This window comes from Ornithorhynchus anatinus, chromosome X5 (genome assembly GCF_004115215.2).
Source record: "Ornithorhynchus anatinus isolate Pmale09 chromosome X5, mOrnAna1.pri.v4, whole genome shotgun sequence".
Lineage (NCBI taxonomy): Eukaryota > Metazoa > Chordata > Mammalia > Monotremata > Ornithorhynchidae > Ornithorhynchus > Ornithorhynchus anatinus.
The window spans coordinates 2324812-2342149 of NC_041753.1; the positions used below are offsets into that span (position 1 = coordinate 2324812).

The 17338-nt window shown below is 54.0% G+C and overlaps 1 protein-coding gene across 3 annotated transcripts; it reads left to right on the top strand.

The window, feature by feature from the left end:
- The first annotated feature begins 128 nt into the window (after positions 1–128).
- GOLPH3L (golgi phosphoprotein 3 like) lies at positions 129–15133 on the top strand. Of its 3 annotated transcripts, none has more exons than XM_029056152.1 (5): positions 129–303; positions 3116–3319; positions 11777–11908; positions 12392–12506; positions 13553–15133. In XM_029056152.1, exons 2-5 carry the CDS (start codon positions 3128–3130, stop codon positions 13978–13980), a joined length of 867 nt encoding a protein of 288 aa, XP_028911985.1. In that variant the 5' UTR covers positions 129–303; positions 3116–3127; the 3' UTR covers positions 13981–15133. The 3 variants fall into 3 exon arrangements, with proteins under 3 accessions (XP_028911985.1, XP_028911982.1, XP_028911983.1); XM_029056149.2 differs by lacking the exon at positions 129–303 and adding an exon at positions 2330–2420; XM_029056150.1 differs by lacking the exon at positions 129–303 and adding an exon at positions 2682–2706.
- Positions 15134–17338: the final 2205 nt, after the last annotated feature.

Below are 17338 nucleotides of genomic sequence, written 5' to 3' on the forward strand. Positions count from 1 at the left end.
GCCCCTCCGCCCCCCCGCCGCCCTCCCATTGGTCCGGCGGGCAGCGCGGCCCAAGCTAGGTTGCCTAGGCAGCCCGAGGAAGCTGATGTGTTCATTCCTCCTCCGCGGAGCCCGACCAGGAAGTAAAGTTTGGGCTCTGCCTTCCCGGGCGGGACCGCTGAGCGCGGCCGCGGCCACGACCACCGCCACGGCCACCGCCAAGGCCGAGCTGGTCCCCGGGGAGGGCAAGGGGAGGACGGCGGCGCCCCGGAGCAGCCGCGGCCCTCGCCCACCCAGCACCCCGAGGTGCAGCAGCGAGGCCAGGTGAGCAGAGGGGGCGGGTCGGAGGGCCGACCCCTCACCCCCGACCCCCGACCCCGCAGTCACCTCCATTAAAGGATGCCCGGGGCGGGGGAGGGCGTTCCCCGGGGGGATCGGGCCCCGCGCCACATCATCCCCTCCCCCGGCTGCACGTTTACCTTGGACATTTGCAGGTGTGTGTCCGGGCCGGAGGTGTCGATGCAAGACAAAGTTTCGTTCCCCAAGCCCCCTTCTACCCCTTTTTTCAGAGCTCTAAAGTTTCCTGGATTCAGGATTGGAAAACCTGCAGCTCCCTCCCGCCCCAACCCCCGACACTGCAGTGTCCCCCTGCTCCCGATCGCCCTGATCCCCCCACCTCTGCTTCCCTTTTCTCTCTGATTATTCTGTTTGGCATAGGTTCCCCCAACCCCGGAGGTGACCCCCCTCCTCCCCCAAGGAGCTGCGTGCCCCTGGGTTACTGCAGGTCACGAAAAAGTACACCTCACATACCGTCTCTCTATGGGCTTTCCCTCTGGCACTGGACCCTTTGCTATAAAGTGGGTTTTTTTTTGTGTGTGTGTGTGTGTGTGTGTGTGTGTTGGGGGGGCAGCGTGAGGTGGTTTTTTTTCAGCCTGTAGCCCTGATATTTTCCCCTGTTCTTCCCATGGGCCCAAATGAGGGACGTGCCATTCTAGTTCAGTCTTTCAGTGACCTTTAGGTCAAGATTTGGTCTCAAAATATGAGCCAGGGTGGGGTTTCCTTGTTCTTCCTTGTTCCTTGAAAGAGTTAGGTTAGGGATTGTCTACGTGTCAATCTCTTCCCCCTCCTCCCCCCTCCCCCCACCGCAACCTCCCTTGCTGCTGCTTAAGGCGTAGATCAGCCTCAAATTGGCCTTGTCAATCAGTCCATCAGTCGTACTGACCGAGCACTTATGCTGTGCGGAGCACTGTTCTAAAGTGTTTGGGAGACAACAACAGAGTTGGCAGACTCCATCCCTTCCCCTACTCTAGACTGGAAGCTTGTTGCGGGCAGGGAACAGGTGTCTCAACTCTGGGTACTCTCCCAAGTGCCAAGTACAGGGTTACACTCCGTAAACACGCAATAAATAGGATTGATTCTTTCCCTTGTGAGCTTACAGTAACATTTTTTGAGCATCTACTGGTCATAGAGCACAAGACTGTAAGCTCGTTGTGGGCAGGGAATGTGTTATATTGTTGTACTCTCACAAGCACTCAGTACAATGCCCTGCACACAATAAGTGCTCAATAAATACTAAGTGCTTAGGAGAGGACAGCAGAGTTAGTAGACTCAGTACCGGCCTTGGGGGAGCTTCCAACCTTTCAGGGGAGACTGATAATAAAATGATTTACAGAGAAGAGGAAGAAGGAAAAAAGTACAGGTACATGAGTTAATGTCCGAGTAATCTCTGTTGGTCTTGTTGTTTCCCTTGGGGTGTGGTGGGAGAGGATGCTTACTGAATTTGTGGACACCTGAACCCCTCCGTTGGGGTCACTGAACCCTAATTTTCAACGTTTGCTAGGCGATGGGCGTGTGTGTATGTGTGCTTCGATTTGGCTGCGTGTCCCACTAGATTGTAAGCTCCTTGAGGCCAAGGATCATGTCTTAGTATAGCAGTTAGTGCAGCACACAGTAGGGGCTCAGTAAATACAGTCCATTGGCCAATAAAGGAGGCTGATCAATATGGGTGTTTGATCAATAAGTACGACTGATTGATGAGTGAGGATGGTGGATCAATAAGTACTCCTGATCAATTAGCAGGTAGGTCTGACTGATAAGTTCCGTTGACTGATTAGCAGGGATGGTCAATCTATGAGTACAAATGATTGATTAAAAAAAAAGGTATTTGTTAAGCACTTACTATATGCCAGGCTCTGTACTAAGCATTGGGAGGGCTAAAGGCTAATCAGGTTGGATACAGTCTGAGACCCCATGAGCCCCACAGTCTTAATCCCCTTTTTTCAGATGAGGAAACTGAGGCCCAGAGAAGTGAAGTGACTTGCCCATGATCACACTGCAGACAAGTCGTGGAGCCAGGATTAGAATCCAGGTCCTCTGGCTTCCAGGCCCGGGCTCTTTCCACTAGGCCATGCTGCCTCTCGTTGATTAGGGACGGCTGATGTGTAAGTATTGTTGGTTCATAGCAGGAGCAGTTGATTGATAAGTACTATTGATTTCTCCATAAGGATGGTTGATCAATAAGTGCTATCAGTTGGTTGCTCAGTGTGGATTGTTGCTTGATAAGTGCTGTTGGTTGCACTTATGTACATATCTGTAAATTACCTTCAATTATTTCTATTAATGTCTGTCTCCCCCTCTAGACTGTAAACTTGTTGTGGATAGGGAACCTGTCATCCAACTCTGCTATATCCTCTTCTTCCAAGTGCTCAGTACAATACTCTGAACATAGTAAGTGCTCCACAAATACCAGTAAGTGATTGATTGAAAGCTCAATTAGGCTGGTTGATCAATAGGGGTTGTTGATTGGCTAGTCAGCAAGGATGAAGGCTGTGTCACTTGTTTGCCAAGAGAAGCAGCTTGGCCTAATGGATAGAGCCCGCGCCTGGGAGTCGAACTGCGGTTCTAATCTCGGCTCTGCCTTTTGTCTGCTGTGTGACCTTGGGCAAGTCACTTCACTTCTCTGGGCCTCCATTCCCTCATCTGTAAAAGGGGGATGAAGACAGTGAGCCCCCTACGGGACAGAGATTGTGTCTAACCTGATTAGCTTGTCTTTACCCCAGCACTTAGTACAGTGCCTGGCACAGAGAAAGGGCTTAACAAATGACACAGTTACCATGATTGCTTGCCCTCGCTCTAGGGACCGGTGAGGATGAGCACCCTGACTCACCGGGGGAGACGCCCAGAGGGGAGCAAGGCATTGGAAAAGCGGGTGGAAGGAGAAGAGGCCGGAAGCTGGGCCCAAGGGCCGGGCAGTGGCAATGATATTGACGGCGGTGACTCCAAGGACATCCGGCTCACCCTCATGGAGGAGGTGCTGCTCCTGGGCCTGAAGGACAAGGAGGTAACGCTCACACCCCCCGGGCCTCCCCGAACCCCCAGCTCTCTCCCAGAAAGCTTCGCGCCAGGACAGCCTGGTGGGGAAATGAAGATTATGGAGAAGCAATGTAATTCACAGGTCTGGGAGTCAGAAGGATCTGGTTCTAATCCCGCTCTGTCACGTGTCTGCTTTGTGACCTTGGGGAAGTCACTTCACTTCTCTGGGCCTCAGTTAATCTCATCTGTAAAACGGGGTTTAAGACTGTGAGCCTCAGGTGGGATGTGGACTGCTTCCAACCTGAACAGGTTGTATCTACCGCTACGCTTAGTACAGTGCCTGGCATATAGTAAGCACTTAACAAATATTAAAAAAAATCAGTTGTATTTATTGAGTTCTGCACAGAGCAAGCACTTACTACAGTGCTCTGCAAAAAATAAGCACTCAATAAATGCCATTGATTGACTGGTCAAGGAGCTTCCAGTATAGCAGGGAACAAATCCCCTTGAATAATTTATGGATAGGAGAAAGAAGTGACTATGCATTTGAGTTAGTGCTTAAACAATAAGGGGTGTAGAACAGCGCTTGGCACATAGTAAGTGCTTAACAATTACCATCATTATTAAGATATTGACTAAATCGATATACCTTGAAGTCCGGCGGGTGGGTATGGTCCACAGGTATTGGGGGAAAGGTAAAGGAATTGGGGAAGACCTCCAGGAAGAGGTGTGATAGAAGGGCTTTGAAGAAGGGGAGAGCAGTGGTCTGCTGGCTATGATGGGGGAGGTACTTCCAGGCAGAAGGGAGGGTGTGAGCAGGAATTTGGGAGTGGGAAAGATGTGGTGGGAGAAGAGAGTGGATGTGTGTGGGCGGGGGGGGGGAGGGGAGGATGCGTGGATAGGGAGGGGAAGGGAGAGAGAGGAAAAGTGAGCACATTGCCTCTCCTCAAAGCCGATGGTCAGAAGTCTCGGCTTGATCAGGAGATGGATGGGCAATCATTGGAGGTTTTTGAGGGGTGGGGAGATTTGGATTGAGCAGGTTTTTTTTTTTAATAGGAAAATGATTTTGGGCAGCAGAGTGAAGTATGGACCAGAGAGGGGAGAGGCTAGAGGCAGGGAAGTCAGAAAGAAGGCTGCCTCATCCAGTTTTGTGTCAACCTCTCCAATAAGAATGGAAGCTCCTTGAGGGCAGGGACCGGGTCAGCTAACTCTATTGAACACTCTCAAAAGCTCAGCACGAGGTGGTGCACACAACAAGTGCTAAGTTCATACTACCGATTGGCTAATGAGATGTGGGCATAGGATTGACCTTGGCTATTAGGATGTTTGCTGGGCAGTTGGAGGCTGACTGAGGTGACATCATCCAGAGGAGAAACTCTAGTTACTGGGCTAGCTTTTTTCTCCTTACCCTGGTCTCTGGGGCGATGTTCTCCCCATCCTCGCTCCTTTCCCACCACACCCCAGCTCTCACACTTCGCTCCTCTCAAGCCAACCTGCTCCCCGCTCCTCGATCTCACCAACCTGTCTCACACCCTCCCACCAGCCTGGAACGCCCTCCCTCTCCACATCCACCCCTCTCCTCATCTTCAAGCTTCCTCTGAAACCACTCTTCTTCCAGGAGGCCTTCTCAGATTAATCCCTTGATGGTCTTATGCAAAACAGTCCTTTTGTGTTTAGTTTGGAAGCTTCAGGACTGAGGCTCAATAAATGCCATTTCTACTGCTCCTCTGAATTGGATTTAGTATTGGTCGTTCCCTGCTAGACTGGTAAGCTCCTTGAGGGCAGCGATCATGTCTCCTAAGTATGTCAATCAATCAATCAATCAGTCAATCATATTTATTGAGTGCTTACTGCGTGCAGAGCACCGTACTAAGTGCTTGGGATAGTACAGTATAACAAAGTTGGTAGACATGTTTCCTCCCCATAATGAGCTTACAGTCTATACAGAGGGGAGACAGACATTAGTAGAAATAAATAAATTACGGATGTGGACATAAGTGCTGTGGGCTGGTTGGGGGTGGTAAACAAAGGAATGTAGTCAGGGTGATGCAGAGGGAAATGGGAGAAGAGGAAAGGAGGGTTTAGCAAGGAAGGCCTCTTGGACGAGATGTGTCGTTAATAAGGCTTTGAAATGAGGGAGAGTCCATTTTCTGTTGGATATGAAGAGGGAGGGGGTTCCAGACCAGAGGCAGGACGTGGGCGAGGGGTTGGTGGCGAATTAGGTGAAATGGAGGTACAGTGAGCAGGTTGGCATTAGAGGAGAGAAGTGTGTAGGCCGGGGTATAGTAGGAGAGCAGCGAGGTGAAGTAGGATGGGATGAGGGGATTGAGGGCTTTCACACTCTCCCAAGCACTTGGTTCAATGCTGTGCTCACAGTAGGTGCTCAATCAGTACTATTGATGAATTCTAACCCTATCATACTCTCCCAAGTGCTCAGTATAGTGCTCTGCACCCAATAGGCACTCTAGCAATAGTATTATTCTTACATTTTGAAGCCCTGATTATGTGCCAGGCACTGTACTAAGCTCTGGGGCAGATTCAAAGTAATCAGGCTGGACACAGGCTCGTCCAACACGGGGTTCACAGTCAAAGTAGGACGGAGAACAGGCATCGAATGCCCATTTTCCAGATGAGGAAACTGAGGCCCAGAGAAGTGAAGGCCACACAGTAGGCACTTGACGGAGCCGGGATGAGAATACAGGTGCTCTGACTCCCAGGCCTGTGCTCTTTCCACTAGGCCAAGGTGTTTTCCTGCTAATACTATCGAACCATTAATTGCTTTGCTCTTGAAGGCCGACAGTGAGCACAAGTTTTGAGCTTCCTGCCGGCTTGGGGGGCAGAGGCGGAATCGGCATGAGGAGAAAGAGGAGGATGGCTAGTGGTGAGATTTTTCATCGGTGCCCGCAGGGCTGACGGTCTACTCCCGCCCCTCCGCCCCTCGGCTTCCATGATCTTTCATTGCTGCCTCGCCCTTCTCCCCAGCTCCCGGGCACGCTGCCACCTGCCTTCCACCTCTGCCCGACTCTGGCCCAGCCTGAGAGGATGTCCAAGAGTTTATATTCCACCTGCCGTGTCTGAGACAGGTCAGGGTCTCCCGAAGGTCATTTGCTCCAGATGATGGTGGCGGCCAGCTGGGGCGAGTGACGTAACACCCCCACACTCGGAGGCAGAGGCCCCAAACCACCCTCTACCTGCCTCAGGTTCCCAGTCGGGAGTGCCTGCTCCCTTTTGGTCAGGAAGTCCTTCCTCAGTTCTGCCCTAAATCTCTCCTGCTGCACTACAGACTGGTTTCCTCCAGTTTGGACTTCTGTCGGGGAGGAGAAGTGAGCAGAGTCTTCCTCAGTGATAGAGATTGAGCATCTATTGTGTGCAGAGCAGTGTACTGAGTGCTTGGGAGAGTGAATAGAGATAGGAGACACAATCCCTGCCCTTAAGGAGTGTACAGTCTAATCTGTGCAGAGCACTGTACTGAGCGCCTGGGAGAATGCAATAGAGATACAAACCACAATCCCTGCCTTCAAGTAGCTTATAGTTGAGAAGGGAGAGACAGATATTGAAATAAATTATGAGTAGGGGAGAGCAATAGAGTCTACAGAGGTGTAAGGGTGGATCGAAGAGCGAGTACCCAAGTGCCTGGGTGACACAGAAGGCCTGAAGTGGTTCTAAGGGGGAAATACGTTAAGGAGGTGAGAGGTAAATCCAGAAGCCTTCCTGGAGGAGGAGTGATCTCAGAAAGGCTCTGAAGATGGAGAGAGTGGCGGTCTGCCGGATGTGAATGGGGAGGGAGCTCTAGGCAGGAAGGAGGGTGGCCAGAGAGATGAGATTGAGGTGCAGGTATTGGTTGGCTGGAGGGGAGCAAGGGGTGTGAGCTGGAGTGTTGGGTTTGGGGGAGGTGGGGAGGGAGATTAACAGTGGGGAAGAAGGGACAGGAGGCTCTCAAAGCTGAGCAGCTGTGTGGCTGGGAGCCGGGGTTGGCGAGCTGGCATCCCTGGGAGCCTTGGGCCGAGGCTGACGACAGATGGGATGGTGAGCTGGCACCTTGTAGGGCACCTCGGGGAGTTGGGGCTGAGCCTGGCTGGGGCCAGTGTGCTGGCATCTTTGGGAGCTCCAGGCTGAGGCTGCTAGGGCCTCAGTGCGCTGGCACCTCAGGGCGCACCTTGGGGAACCTGAGGCCGAGACAGCTGGAGGTCTGGACATCATCAGAGCCGCCTTTGTTCCTGTGGGCAGAGAGTCCATCATCGCAGTGGCTGAGGGCAAAGTCCGACATGGTGACGCCCTCAGGGACGGAGTGGGAGCTGGACTGGCCTGCCTGGAGCAGCTTATTTCAGTACCAGTGGCTGGAGGCCCCAGGGGAAGGGAGTGACTCCAGTCGGGAGCCAGAGCGGGACCGGGACAGCCGGCCGCCATCATCCTCACGGTCGGCGATTTCCCAGGATTCCCTTTGGGCCCGATCCGCCCTGCGTCCTTCAGAAAGAAGCTGGCACTCCTCTGCTGGGCACGTCTGAACAGACGAACAGAACTGAGAGGGAGGAGGGTCTGAGCCCCCTTGTCATGGTAAGGTTGGCTCTGTCAGCTTGGACAGTCAATCAAGCAGTGGTATTTATTGAGCGCTTACTGTGTGCCCTATTCTTAGCACTTGGGAGAGTACAATACAACAGAGTTATTAGTCACATTCCCTGCCCATAGGGAGCTTACAGTCTAGAGAGTAAGAGGAGTTACAAAATTTCTTTTAATAGCATTTTTAAGCACTTACTATGTGTCAAACACTGTTCTAAGGGTCAAGTTAATCAGGTTGGACCTAGTTCCTGCCCCGCAGTCTAAGCAGGAGGTAGAGCAAGTTTTGAATCCCTATTTTAATTGAGGAAACTGAGACCTGGAGAGGTTAAGTGACTTGCCCAAGGTCACTCAGCACACAGGTGGCAGAGCCAGGATTAGAATCCAGATTCCCTGGCTCCCAGGCCCTGATTAATTCCACCAAGCCGCGCTGCTTCCTACCAGGTGCTGTGGGGCTGAGGGGGCCCCGCATTAATCTGCCAAGGGTATGTACTGAGCACCTAATGTAAGCAGGCCACTGTACTAGGGGCTTGGGAAGGGCAACAGAGCAAGACAACCATTCCCTGCCCTTAAGAAATTCACTAATCCCACCAATGAATCCATTATAATAATAATAGTTGTGGTAATAATAATTTTGTTATTTATTAAACACTTCCTATGTCTTTATTGCACACTTACTGTGTGCAAAGCACTTGTCTCTGCTTGGGGGAATCCAGTAGAGTCAGAAGGCACAGTTCCTACCCTTAGGGGGTCTACAGTCTGCTAGGTGAGATTTACAGAGGGGAGGGGAGTTTTTCTGAATGTGGAGAATGCAGTTCCCTCCTTTGAAATGTCGGAACCAGTCCTTTGGAATGTCGGAATCGGTTGGTCTGAAGCCTCTGAAGCCTCCAGCTGGAAAGCAGAGCGGTGGGGTGAGTTTACAAGCCAGGAAAAACACGTCCTGGGTAATTACCATTATAATACATGATCAAATAACTCCTGGGAGGCAGGGAATGTAAAACAGTCCGTCAAATAACTCCTGCTGGGCAGGGAAGACGACTTTCCCAGACGCTTAATCCATCAGTGGTATTTACTGGGTGCAGAGCACTGTACTGAGAGCTTGGGAGAGTGCAATACAACAGAATTTTTTTTTTTTAAATATGGTATTCGTTAAGCGCTTTCTCTGTGCCAGGCCCTGTATTAAGTGCTGGGATAGATACAAGCTAATCAGTTTGGACCCAGTCCCTGCCCCACATGGGGCTCACAGTCTTAATCCTCATTTTCCAGATGAGGTAACTGAGGCCCAGAGAAGTTAAGTGACTTGCTTGAGGCCACACAGCAGATGTTAGTCATGTTCCCTGCCCAAAACGAGCTTTCGGTCCAGAGGGGGAGACAGAGGTTAATATAAAAAAATTACACCATAAGTGCTGGGGCGATGAAGATGGGATGAATAGCACTCCCTTCCCCCCCAAAGACTCAACTCCCTGGGGCCATCAATGGCAGGGAGGGGGCCTGGGAATTTGTTTTTTGTGCTAGAGGGTGGGGGCCAGATGTCCTTTTTTCTCTCCCTCCATTCCCACCCCCTCCCAACTACCTTGAGCTCAGAGCCTGAAGCTTCCTGGCCCTCATGATGCCCTAAAGAAGCTGGGGTGAGTCGCAGAGGGAGGGGCTCCGGTGACCCCCCTGAACCTCAGGGATTCACTCTCCCTTGAACACAGCCTCAGGGTCCTCCTTGCCCTCCTGTACCTTCCCTCCCCACCTCCACTGGTGCCTGAGTAATTGTGGGGCGACCCAGGGAGTGTGGGAGGCGGCCGAGAGCGGGGGTGGGGCAGGGAAGTCAGGAATGCCAGACTGTCCAGCTTCCTCCTACCCAGAAATCCAGAGAACGCTCCTGCCCGCCCATCAGCTAGGATTTTCCCAAAGCTCTCTGCTTTCACATTGCTGACCTCCCTTCGACCCTCCACACCCCCGCAGGGGAGGGAGAGGCAGCCGTCGCCATCTCTCATTTTGCAGGAGGGGAAGCTTGCGGTCCAGACAAGTTAAGCCGCTTACCCTGGGTCACACAGCAGGCTGGGATTAGATCTAGTGTCCTCAGACTCCGGATCTCTTCAACTGGGCTCTGCTCTCTCCCAGATTCATTCATTCATTAGTATTTATTGAGCGCTTACTATGTGCAGAACACTGAACTAAGCGCTTGGAATGTACAGTTTGGCAACAGATAGAGATGATCCCTGCCCAATAACAGGCTCACAGTCTAAACTCTCTGTCTTTTGGGGGCTGGGCGTGGGGTGGATGTAGGTTGTTGAAGGTCATCGTTTCCCTCCCCCTGCCTCCAAGCTGACTGCTCTGGTAGCCAGAGTCGTCCAATAGTCTCTTCGCCATCTTCATATGTTCTCCTCAGTTCTCCTCATCTGGCCCTGACTGAAACGAGGAGAGAAGAGGCTGTCTTTGTGGCCAGGGGTGGGTTGGCGGCAGAATTTAGAGGGCTGGGGGAGGGCCAGGGGTGGGCTGGGGCAGATTGAGGAGGGCTGGGCGGTACTGGTGGTGATCTGAGGGCAGATTGGGGGGCCTGAGGGTTGGTTTGGAGGACGGGGCTGGGGGTGTGCCGAGGAGGTTGGTGCGGGCTGGTGGTGGAAGGCCCCGTACACCAACTGGAACCTGCCCAGCAAGATTAAGCATTTCCTCACCACATCCGGGTCCCCCGCCCCTCCTGTGTATACAGAGCCTCTCTGGCACCTGAACTCATGGGGCAGGGGGCGGGGGGCAGTTGCCAGCGGGGCACAATCCCCTGTCTCACCCAGGGGCCCATTCCCCCCTCCCCTGCTGGCCCCCCTCATGGGGGCGGGGCAGGAGGGGGCTGGTGTCCAGTTGGCGTCGATCATGCCTCGTCCTGGCTCTGGCAGTGGGCAGGGAGGTCACCACCACCCTGGGGCTCACGACCAGCCTGGAAGGGGAGGGTGGTTGTCTCCCCACCCTCCCCAGGACCCTCCAGAGCAGTGTGGGGCTGGAGGCTGTGAGGGAGCAGGGTTGGCATGGTTTGAGCACCTGCTGCGGGTGGGGTACTGGACTGAGAGCTTGGCGAAGGCCTACAGAAGCACCAAACCCACGCCCTGCCCACTGGGAGCTTCCACTTCAGCAGTGGAGAGGCCGACCCTGGAGTCCTCCCAACCCTCCCTCTGCTGCTCTTGGGCCTCAGAGTAGCTGGGGCGGGGGGTTTGGAAAGAGCCTGGGCCTGGGAGTCAGAGGACCTGGGTTCTAATCCCAGCTTTGTGGCCTTAGACAAGTAGTTTGACTTCTCTGTGCCTCAATTACCTCATCTGGAAAATGGGGATTAAGACTGGGAGCCCCATGTGGGACAGGATGTGTTTTCAACCTGATTATCATGTGTCTATCCCAGGGCTTAGTATAGAGCCTGGCACATACTAAACGCTTAGCAAATACCGTAATTATCAGTATTATAACTAGATTGGACCTAGTTCCCGGCCCCCATGGGGCTCACTGTCTCAGAGGCAGAATAGGAATTTTATCCCCATTTGGCAGAGGAGGAAAGCGAGGCCGGAGAGGTGAAATGACTGTCCCTAGGTCACACACAGCAGGGAAGAGAGTGAGGTTAGAACCCAGGTCTCCTGTCTCCCGGTCACACTGCATCAATCATATTTATTGATTGCTATTGTGTGCAGAGCACTGTACTATGCACTAATAGTCCTCTTGACTGTGAGCTCTTTGTGGGCAGGAAATGCATCCGTTATATTGTTTGTCCTCTCCCAACTGCTTAATACAGTGCTTGGCACACAGTAAGCACTCAATAAATACGATTGAACAACTGACTAGAAGATAACAGACTTGCTACATGTGTTTCTGGTGGACGAAGCTCACGTCTTCTCTCTCCCTCCCTCATTCCCTCCATTGTCCCCCGCCGCTGCCCACCGCCCGCTGCCCACCCGTGGCCCAGGGCTACACATCTTTCTGGAATGACTGCATCTCCTCTGGCCTCCGGGGTGGCATCCTCATAGAGCTGGCCTTGCGGGGGCGCATCCACCTGGAGCCCCCCACCATGCGAAAAAAAAGGCTCCTGGACAGGAAGGTATCATGCCGTCCGGCCTCCCCCTCCCCCTTCTCCACTTCCCTGCTCCCTGGGATGCCGGACTCCCCCCACCCACTCGGTCTTCTGCCTTTGGGATAATTTAACATTCCCCACCCCTCCTCACCGATTCTGTATTTGAGAAAATTGGGACCCGCATGGATAAGGATCCTGCGGTCTTTTTCACCGTGTCCCCTCCCACCCTCCCTGTCTGCTCATCTCTCCCTCCCTCTTTCCCTTCCCCACTGTCTCCCCTTCTCTCCCTCCCTCCTGACTGGCGCCCCTGCTAAACCCATGAAAGCATTGGTGTTGATTCATGGCTCATCTCAGATCCTGACTGGATCTTGGGGGACCATTTTCCCCCTTCCCTGGGTCCCGGGGGCTGGGGGAGAGGAGGAAAGGCACAAAAGCGAGGCTGAGGGATGGGAAGGTGGCGGGCCCAGTGGATAACGGGGTACCTGGGTAACCCCCCACTCTGGGCTGCAGGTGCTGCTGAAATCAGACAGTCCAACAGGAGACGTCTTGCTGGATGAAACACTCAAACACATCAAGGTCACGGAGCCGGCAGAGACTGTCCAGACCTGGATAGAGCTACTGACTGGTAAGGGAGCCCGTGGCCCATCTGTGCCCCCCTCAGTCCGCCCCCATCCATCCGTCCCGCTCTGTCCACCCTGCTGTCCTGGCCCCTCCCTGGGCACTTGACTTGGCTCCCGGGGGGGTGCTCCGAGCTAGCCGTGTCCCCTGACCTCTGACTGCTGGATGGAACCCTTTGGATTGACTGGGGGCAGTAAGAGAGGGGGGCTGGGCCTTTGAGGAGCGTCCTTTAGTGGTTATGGATACATGCAACTGTCCAGTCAGTCCTTCGTTTGATTCTTCGTCTCGACAATATACTTCTCTCTGCTTCTCCCGGTTAGAGCGTAATCTCCCTGTAGGCTGTAGTCTCGATCTTCTTTTGTTCTTTCCCAAGTGCTTAGAACAGTGTGCTGCCCACAGGGGGCAGTCAATACCGTTACTGCTCCTACAGTGCATCGCCCCCAGGGGGCGCTCAGCCAGGGCCCTCGCTGCTCCTACCGGTCACTGCCCTCACCTCTGCCACAGGGCACTCCCCCCCCCCCCCCCCCCCCCCCCCCGGCGCGTTTGGCAGTGTCCTCACTGCTCCTATGGTGCATCGTCCTCAGAGGCTGCCCAGCCAGCATCCTTACTGCTTTCACAGTGCACTGTCCCCACCACACACTCAACCAGCATCCCATGTGCGCTGTCCTCAGCGGGCACTCAGTAATACCCTCACTGCCCCCATCGTGTATTGTCCCCAGGGGGTGCCCAGCCATTGCCATCACAGCTTCCACAGTGCATTGTTTCCAGGAGGAGACCAGCAGGGCCCTCACTGCTCCCACAGTGCCCTGCCACCAGGAGACACTCGACCAGTGCCCTAATTGCTCCCACTCCCCAGGGGGCCCAGTAGGGCTCTCCCTGCTCCCACAGTTCCCTGTCTGCAAGGTGTGCCCAACCAGTGCCCTCACTTGTCCCACAATCTCCTGCCCCCAGGGAGGGGGCCAGCAGGGCTCTCACTGCTCCCCCAGTGCCCTACCGGCAGGGTCCTGCCCAGCCAGCACCCTCACCACCCCACCCCGCCTCACCTGCTGACAGGGGAGACCTGGAACCCTTTCAAGCTGCAGTACCAGCTGCGGAACGTGCGGGAGCGCCTGGCCAAGAACCTGGTGGAGAAGGGCATCCTGACCACGGAGAAGCAGAACTTCCTGCTGTTCGACATGACGACGCACCCGGTGAGCAACGCCACGGAGAAGCAGCGGCTCGTGCGCCGCCTGCAGGACAGCGTGCTGGACCGCTGGGTCAACGACCCTCAGCGCATGGACCGCCGGACGCTGGCCCTGCTGGTCCTGGCCCACGCGGCCGACGTGCTGGAGGGCGCCCTGGCCTCTCTGGCTGACGACCGCTACGACGTGGCTGCCGCCCGGGCCAAGGGGCTAGTGGAGCTGGACCCCGAGGCCGAGGGCCCCAAGCACGGACCCGCCGAGATGATCTGGGCTGTCCTGGCCGCGTTCAATAAGTCCTAGGGGGCGGATGCCCGACCCCTGCTCCCCCGCAGGGCCCTGCCGAGAGTGATGGGCAGGGGACAACCAGGGCAGGAGGCCGTGCCGGGGAGAGACGTGTCCTTTGGTCTTTTTGGGAACTGGTTGGTCTTTGTCTTCTTCCTCCTCGATAGCGTGGTGGGGGGCCCTCAGCCATGCTCTCTCTGCCCCGTCCATCCATCTGTCCATCCGTTCAGGGCCCATTGAGCCTGCTCCTCATCCTCCTCTTCCTCCCCTTCCCCTCCTCCCCAGTCTCCCCCTCCTTCTTCTTTTCTTCCTTCTGTCCTCCATTTCCCTCCCCTTCTTCATGCCTTTCTCCCTCCCTCCCCCCTCCCGCCTTTTATCTCTCAGTCCATTAGGGGGTCAGTGGAGAGGCTGTGGGGAGGGCGGACCTCGGATGAAGTCCGAGGTTCTTGTTTTGTTTTTGAGGCACCCGTTCCCTGCTTGTGAAGACCCAGTCATCCCTGGTCCCTGACCCCCACCCCAGCCTGGCGTGGTGCCGACCTGGGTCCATTTATTTTGTGGCGGAGCCTGGTTCTCCCCCATCTCCTCCTGGCTGTGGGCTTTCCCGGCTCCCCTGCCGCCAGGCCCCACGGAAAGGTCCCTGACCCCCAAATGGGGATGAAGCTCGGCCCCCACCCCCCTCCAGATCTCCGGGCAGCACCCCTCCCCAACCCCCCAGAAAGGTCCACAGATTTGGGGGAGTCCCCGTTTCCAGCTGGCAGGGAGAGGTCACCAGCACCCGTCTGCAGCGGCAGGGGCTCCCTCCACTTATCCTGGGAGACCCCAGGCTGCTGAGACTTGGGGTCTTCACAGGACTCCGGCCAGGACCCCATGGATGAGGCTGCTGGTCCAGTCTGGCCCCTGGGACGAGGAATCCAACGAGCCCAGGCCCTGGAATCCCTGCCCGCCCCCACCCTCACCAGGGGTCTCTCTTCTTTCAGCCCCAATGACTCTCTTGCCTGGAAATCTCTTGACTGGAAATCCGGTTTTCCTATGGAAAGCTTTTGTCTCTAGCACCAGATGGGGGGGGGAGGGGCGGGGACTCGTAGGGGACTGAAGGGAGGAGAAGGTTCTGGGTGTGAATCCGTCCTCCCTCGCCCTCTCCCTTTCCTAATAAACGGTGAATTCTAGGCTCCTCCTGGCCTCTCACTGCCTGGTTTCTGGCCTGGGGCGGGGCTGGGCTCACGGAGTGGGTGAGGCTGCAACCCAGGAGGATTAGGTCAGGCTGTGGCCACCCTGTTCATTTTGCTGCCATTTTCTGGGTTTGTGGAGGAAAACAGGCATCAGTGGGCCCAGGGAGAAACTCAACCTCCCCGCTGGACTCTCTCTGGGGGCTTCCCAATGCATTTATTATCATCATTATCATCATCATTATTACTAATAATAAGTAATGATAATGATAATTGTGGTATTTGTTAAGCAATTATTATGGGCCAATCACTGTACTAAACACAGGGATAGATACAAAATAATCAGGTCCTACATTATGCTCACAGTCTAAGTAGGAGGGAGAACAGGTATTGAATCCCCATTTTGCAGATGAGGGAACTGAGGCACGGAGAAGTGAAGTGGCTTGCCCAAGATCATCCAGCAGGTAAGGGGTGGAGTCGGGATAAAACTCAGGTCTTCTGGCTTCCAGATCTGTGCTCTTTCCACTAGGCCATGCTGCTTCTCTAATCTCACATCTAATCAATCATTCAGTGGTATTTGAGTGCTTATTGTGTGCAGAATATTGTATTCATTCAATAGTATTTATTGAGCGCTTACTATGTGCAGAGCACTGTACTAAGCGCTTGGAATGAACAAGTCGGCAACAGATAGAGACAGTCCCTGCCGTTTGACGGGCTTACGGTCTAATCGAGGGAGACGGACAGACGAGAACGATGGCAATAAACAGAGTCAAGGGGAAGAACATCTTGTAAAAACAATGGCAACCAAATAGAATCAAGGCGATGTACATTTCATTAACAAAATAAATAGGGTAATGGAAATATATACAGTTGAGCGGACGAGTACAGTGCTGAGGGGATGGGAAGGGAGAGGGGGAGGAGCAGAGCGAAAGGGGGAAAAGAGGGTTTAGCTGTGGAGAGGTGAAGGGGGGGTGGCAGAGGGAGTAGAGGGAGAAGAGCTCAGTCTGGGAAGGCCTCTCGGAGGAGGTGAGTTTTAAGTAGGGTTTTGAAGAGGGGAAGAGAATCAGTTTGGCGGAGGTGAGGAGGGAGGGCATTCCAGGACCGCGGGAGGACGTGGCCCAGGGGTCGACGGCGGGATAGGTGAGACAGAGGGACGGTGAGGAGGTGGGCGGCGGAGGAGCGGAGCGTGCGGGGTGGGCGGTAGAAAGAGAAGGGAGGAGAGGTAGGAAGGGGCAAGGTATTGTACTAAGCACTTGGGAGAGTATAATACAGCAAACACATTTCCTGCCCACAGTGAGTTTACAGACTAGAGGAGGAAACAGACATTATTATAAATAATAATAATGTTGGTATTTGTTAAGCACTTACTATGTGCAGAGCACTGTTCTAAGTGCTGGGGTAGACACGGGAATCAGGTTGTCCCATGTGGGGCTCACAGTCTTAATCCCCATTTTACAGATGAGGTAACTGAGGCCCAGAGAAGTGAAGTGACTTGCCCACAGTCACACAGCTGACAAGTGGCAGATCTGGGATTTGAACCCATGACCTCTGACTCCAAAGCCCAGGCTCTTTCCACTAAGCCACGCTGCTTTTCTAATAACGGATATGCACATAAGTGCTGGGAGGCTGGGAAGGGGAATGAAGAAAGGGAGCAAGTCAGATGCAGAAGGGAGTGGAAGAAAAGGAAAAGCTTAGTAGACTGCTCTACACACAGGAAGTGCTCAATAAATTCTATTGGTTGATTGATTGGTAGCTGCTCCCTGGGAGTACTGCTGCTTTAGGTCTTGTCCGGACCAGGCCCTGGCTGCTTGCAGTGGCTCCTGTTGTGGGGTGAGGAACAAGATTGTGGGGGCACAGGGTCCTTTGGGGGTGTCATGGAAAAGGCATTGAGTGAGGTGGGACAGTCCAGTGGAAATGGCACAGAGCTGTGAGTCAGGGACCTAATTTTTTTAATGGTATTTAAGTGCTTACTATGTGCCAGGCACTGTACTAAGCACTGGGATAGATAGAAGCTAATCAGGTTGGACACACGGGCCTTTCCCACATGGGGGTCACAGTCTTAATCCCCATTTTAGAGATGAGGGAACTGAGGCATGGAAGAGTGTCTTGTCCAAGGAAACACAGCAGACAAGCTGCAGATGAGTTTATTTGCTAAGCATTGACTATTTTTCTTGTTCTCCCAGCCTCTTAGACTGTGAATGTCGTTTGGG

Bases quoted from the DNA above. Each gene is read 5' to 3' on its own strand.
- GOLPH3L (XM_029056152.1), top strand. From the start codon at position 3,128: ATGAGCACCCTGACTCACCGGGGGAGACGCCCAGAGGGGAGCAAGGCA. The intron at 3,320-11,776 runs GTAACGCTCACA...CCCGTGGCCCAG, and splicing joins TGGGCCTGAAGGACAAGGAG to GGCTACACATCTTTCTGGAA. The intron at 11,909-12,391 runs GTATCATGCCGT...TCTGGGCTGCAG, and splicing joins AAAGGCTCCTGGACAGGAAG to GTGCTGCTGAAATCAGACAG.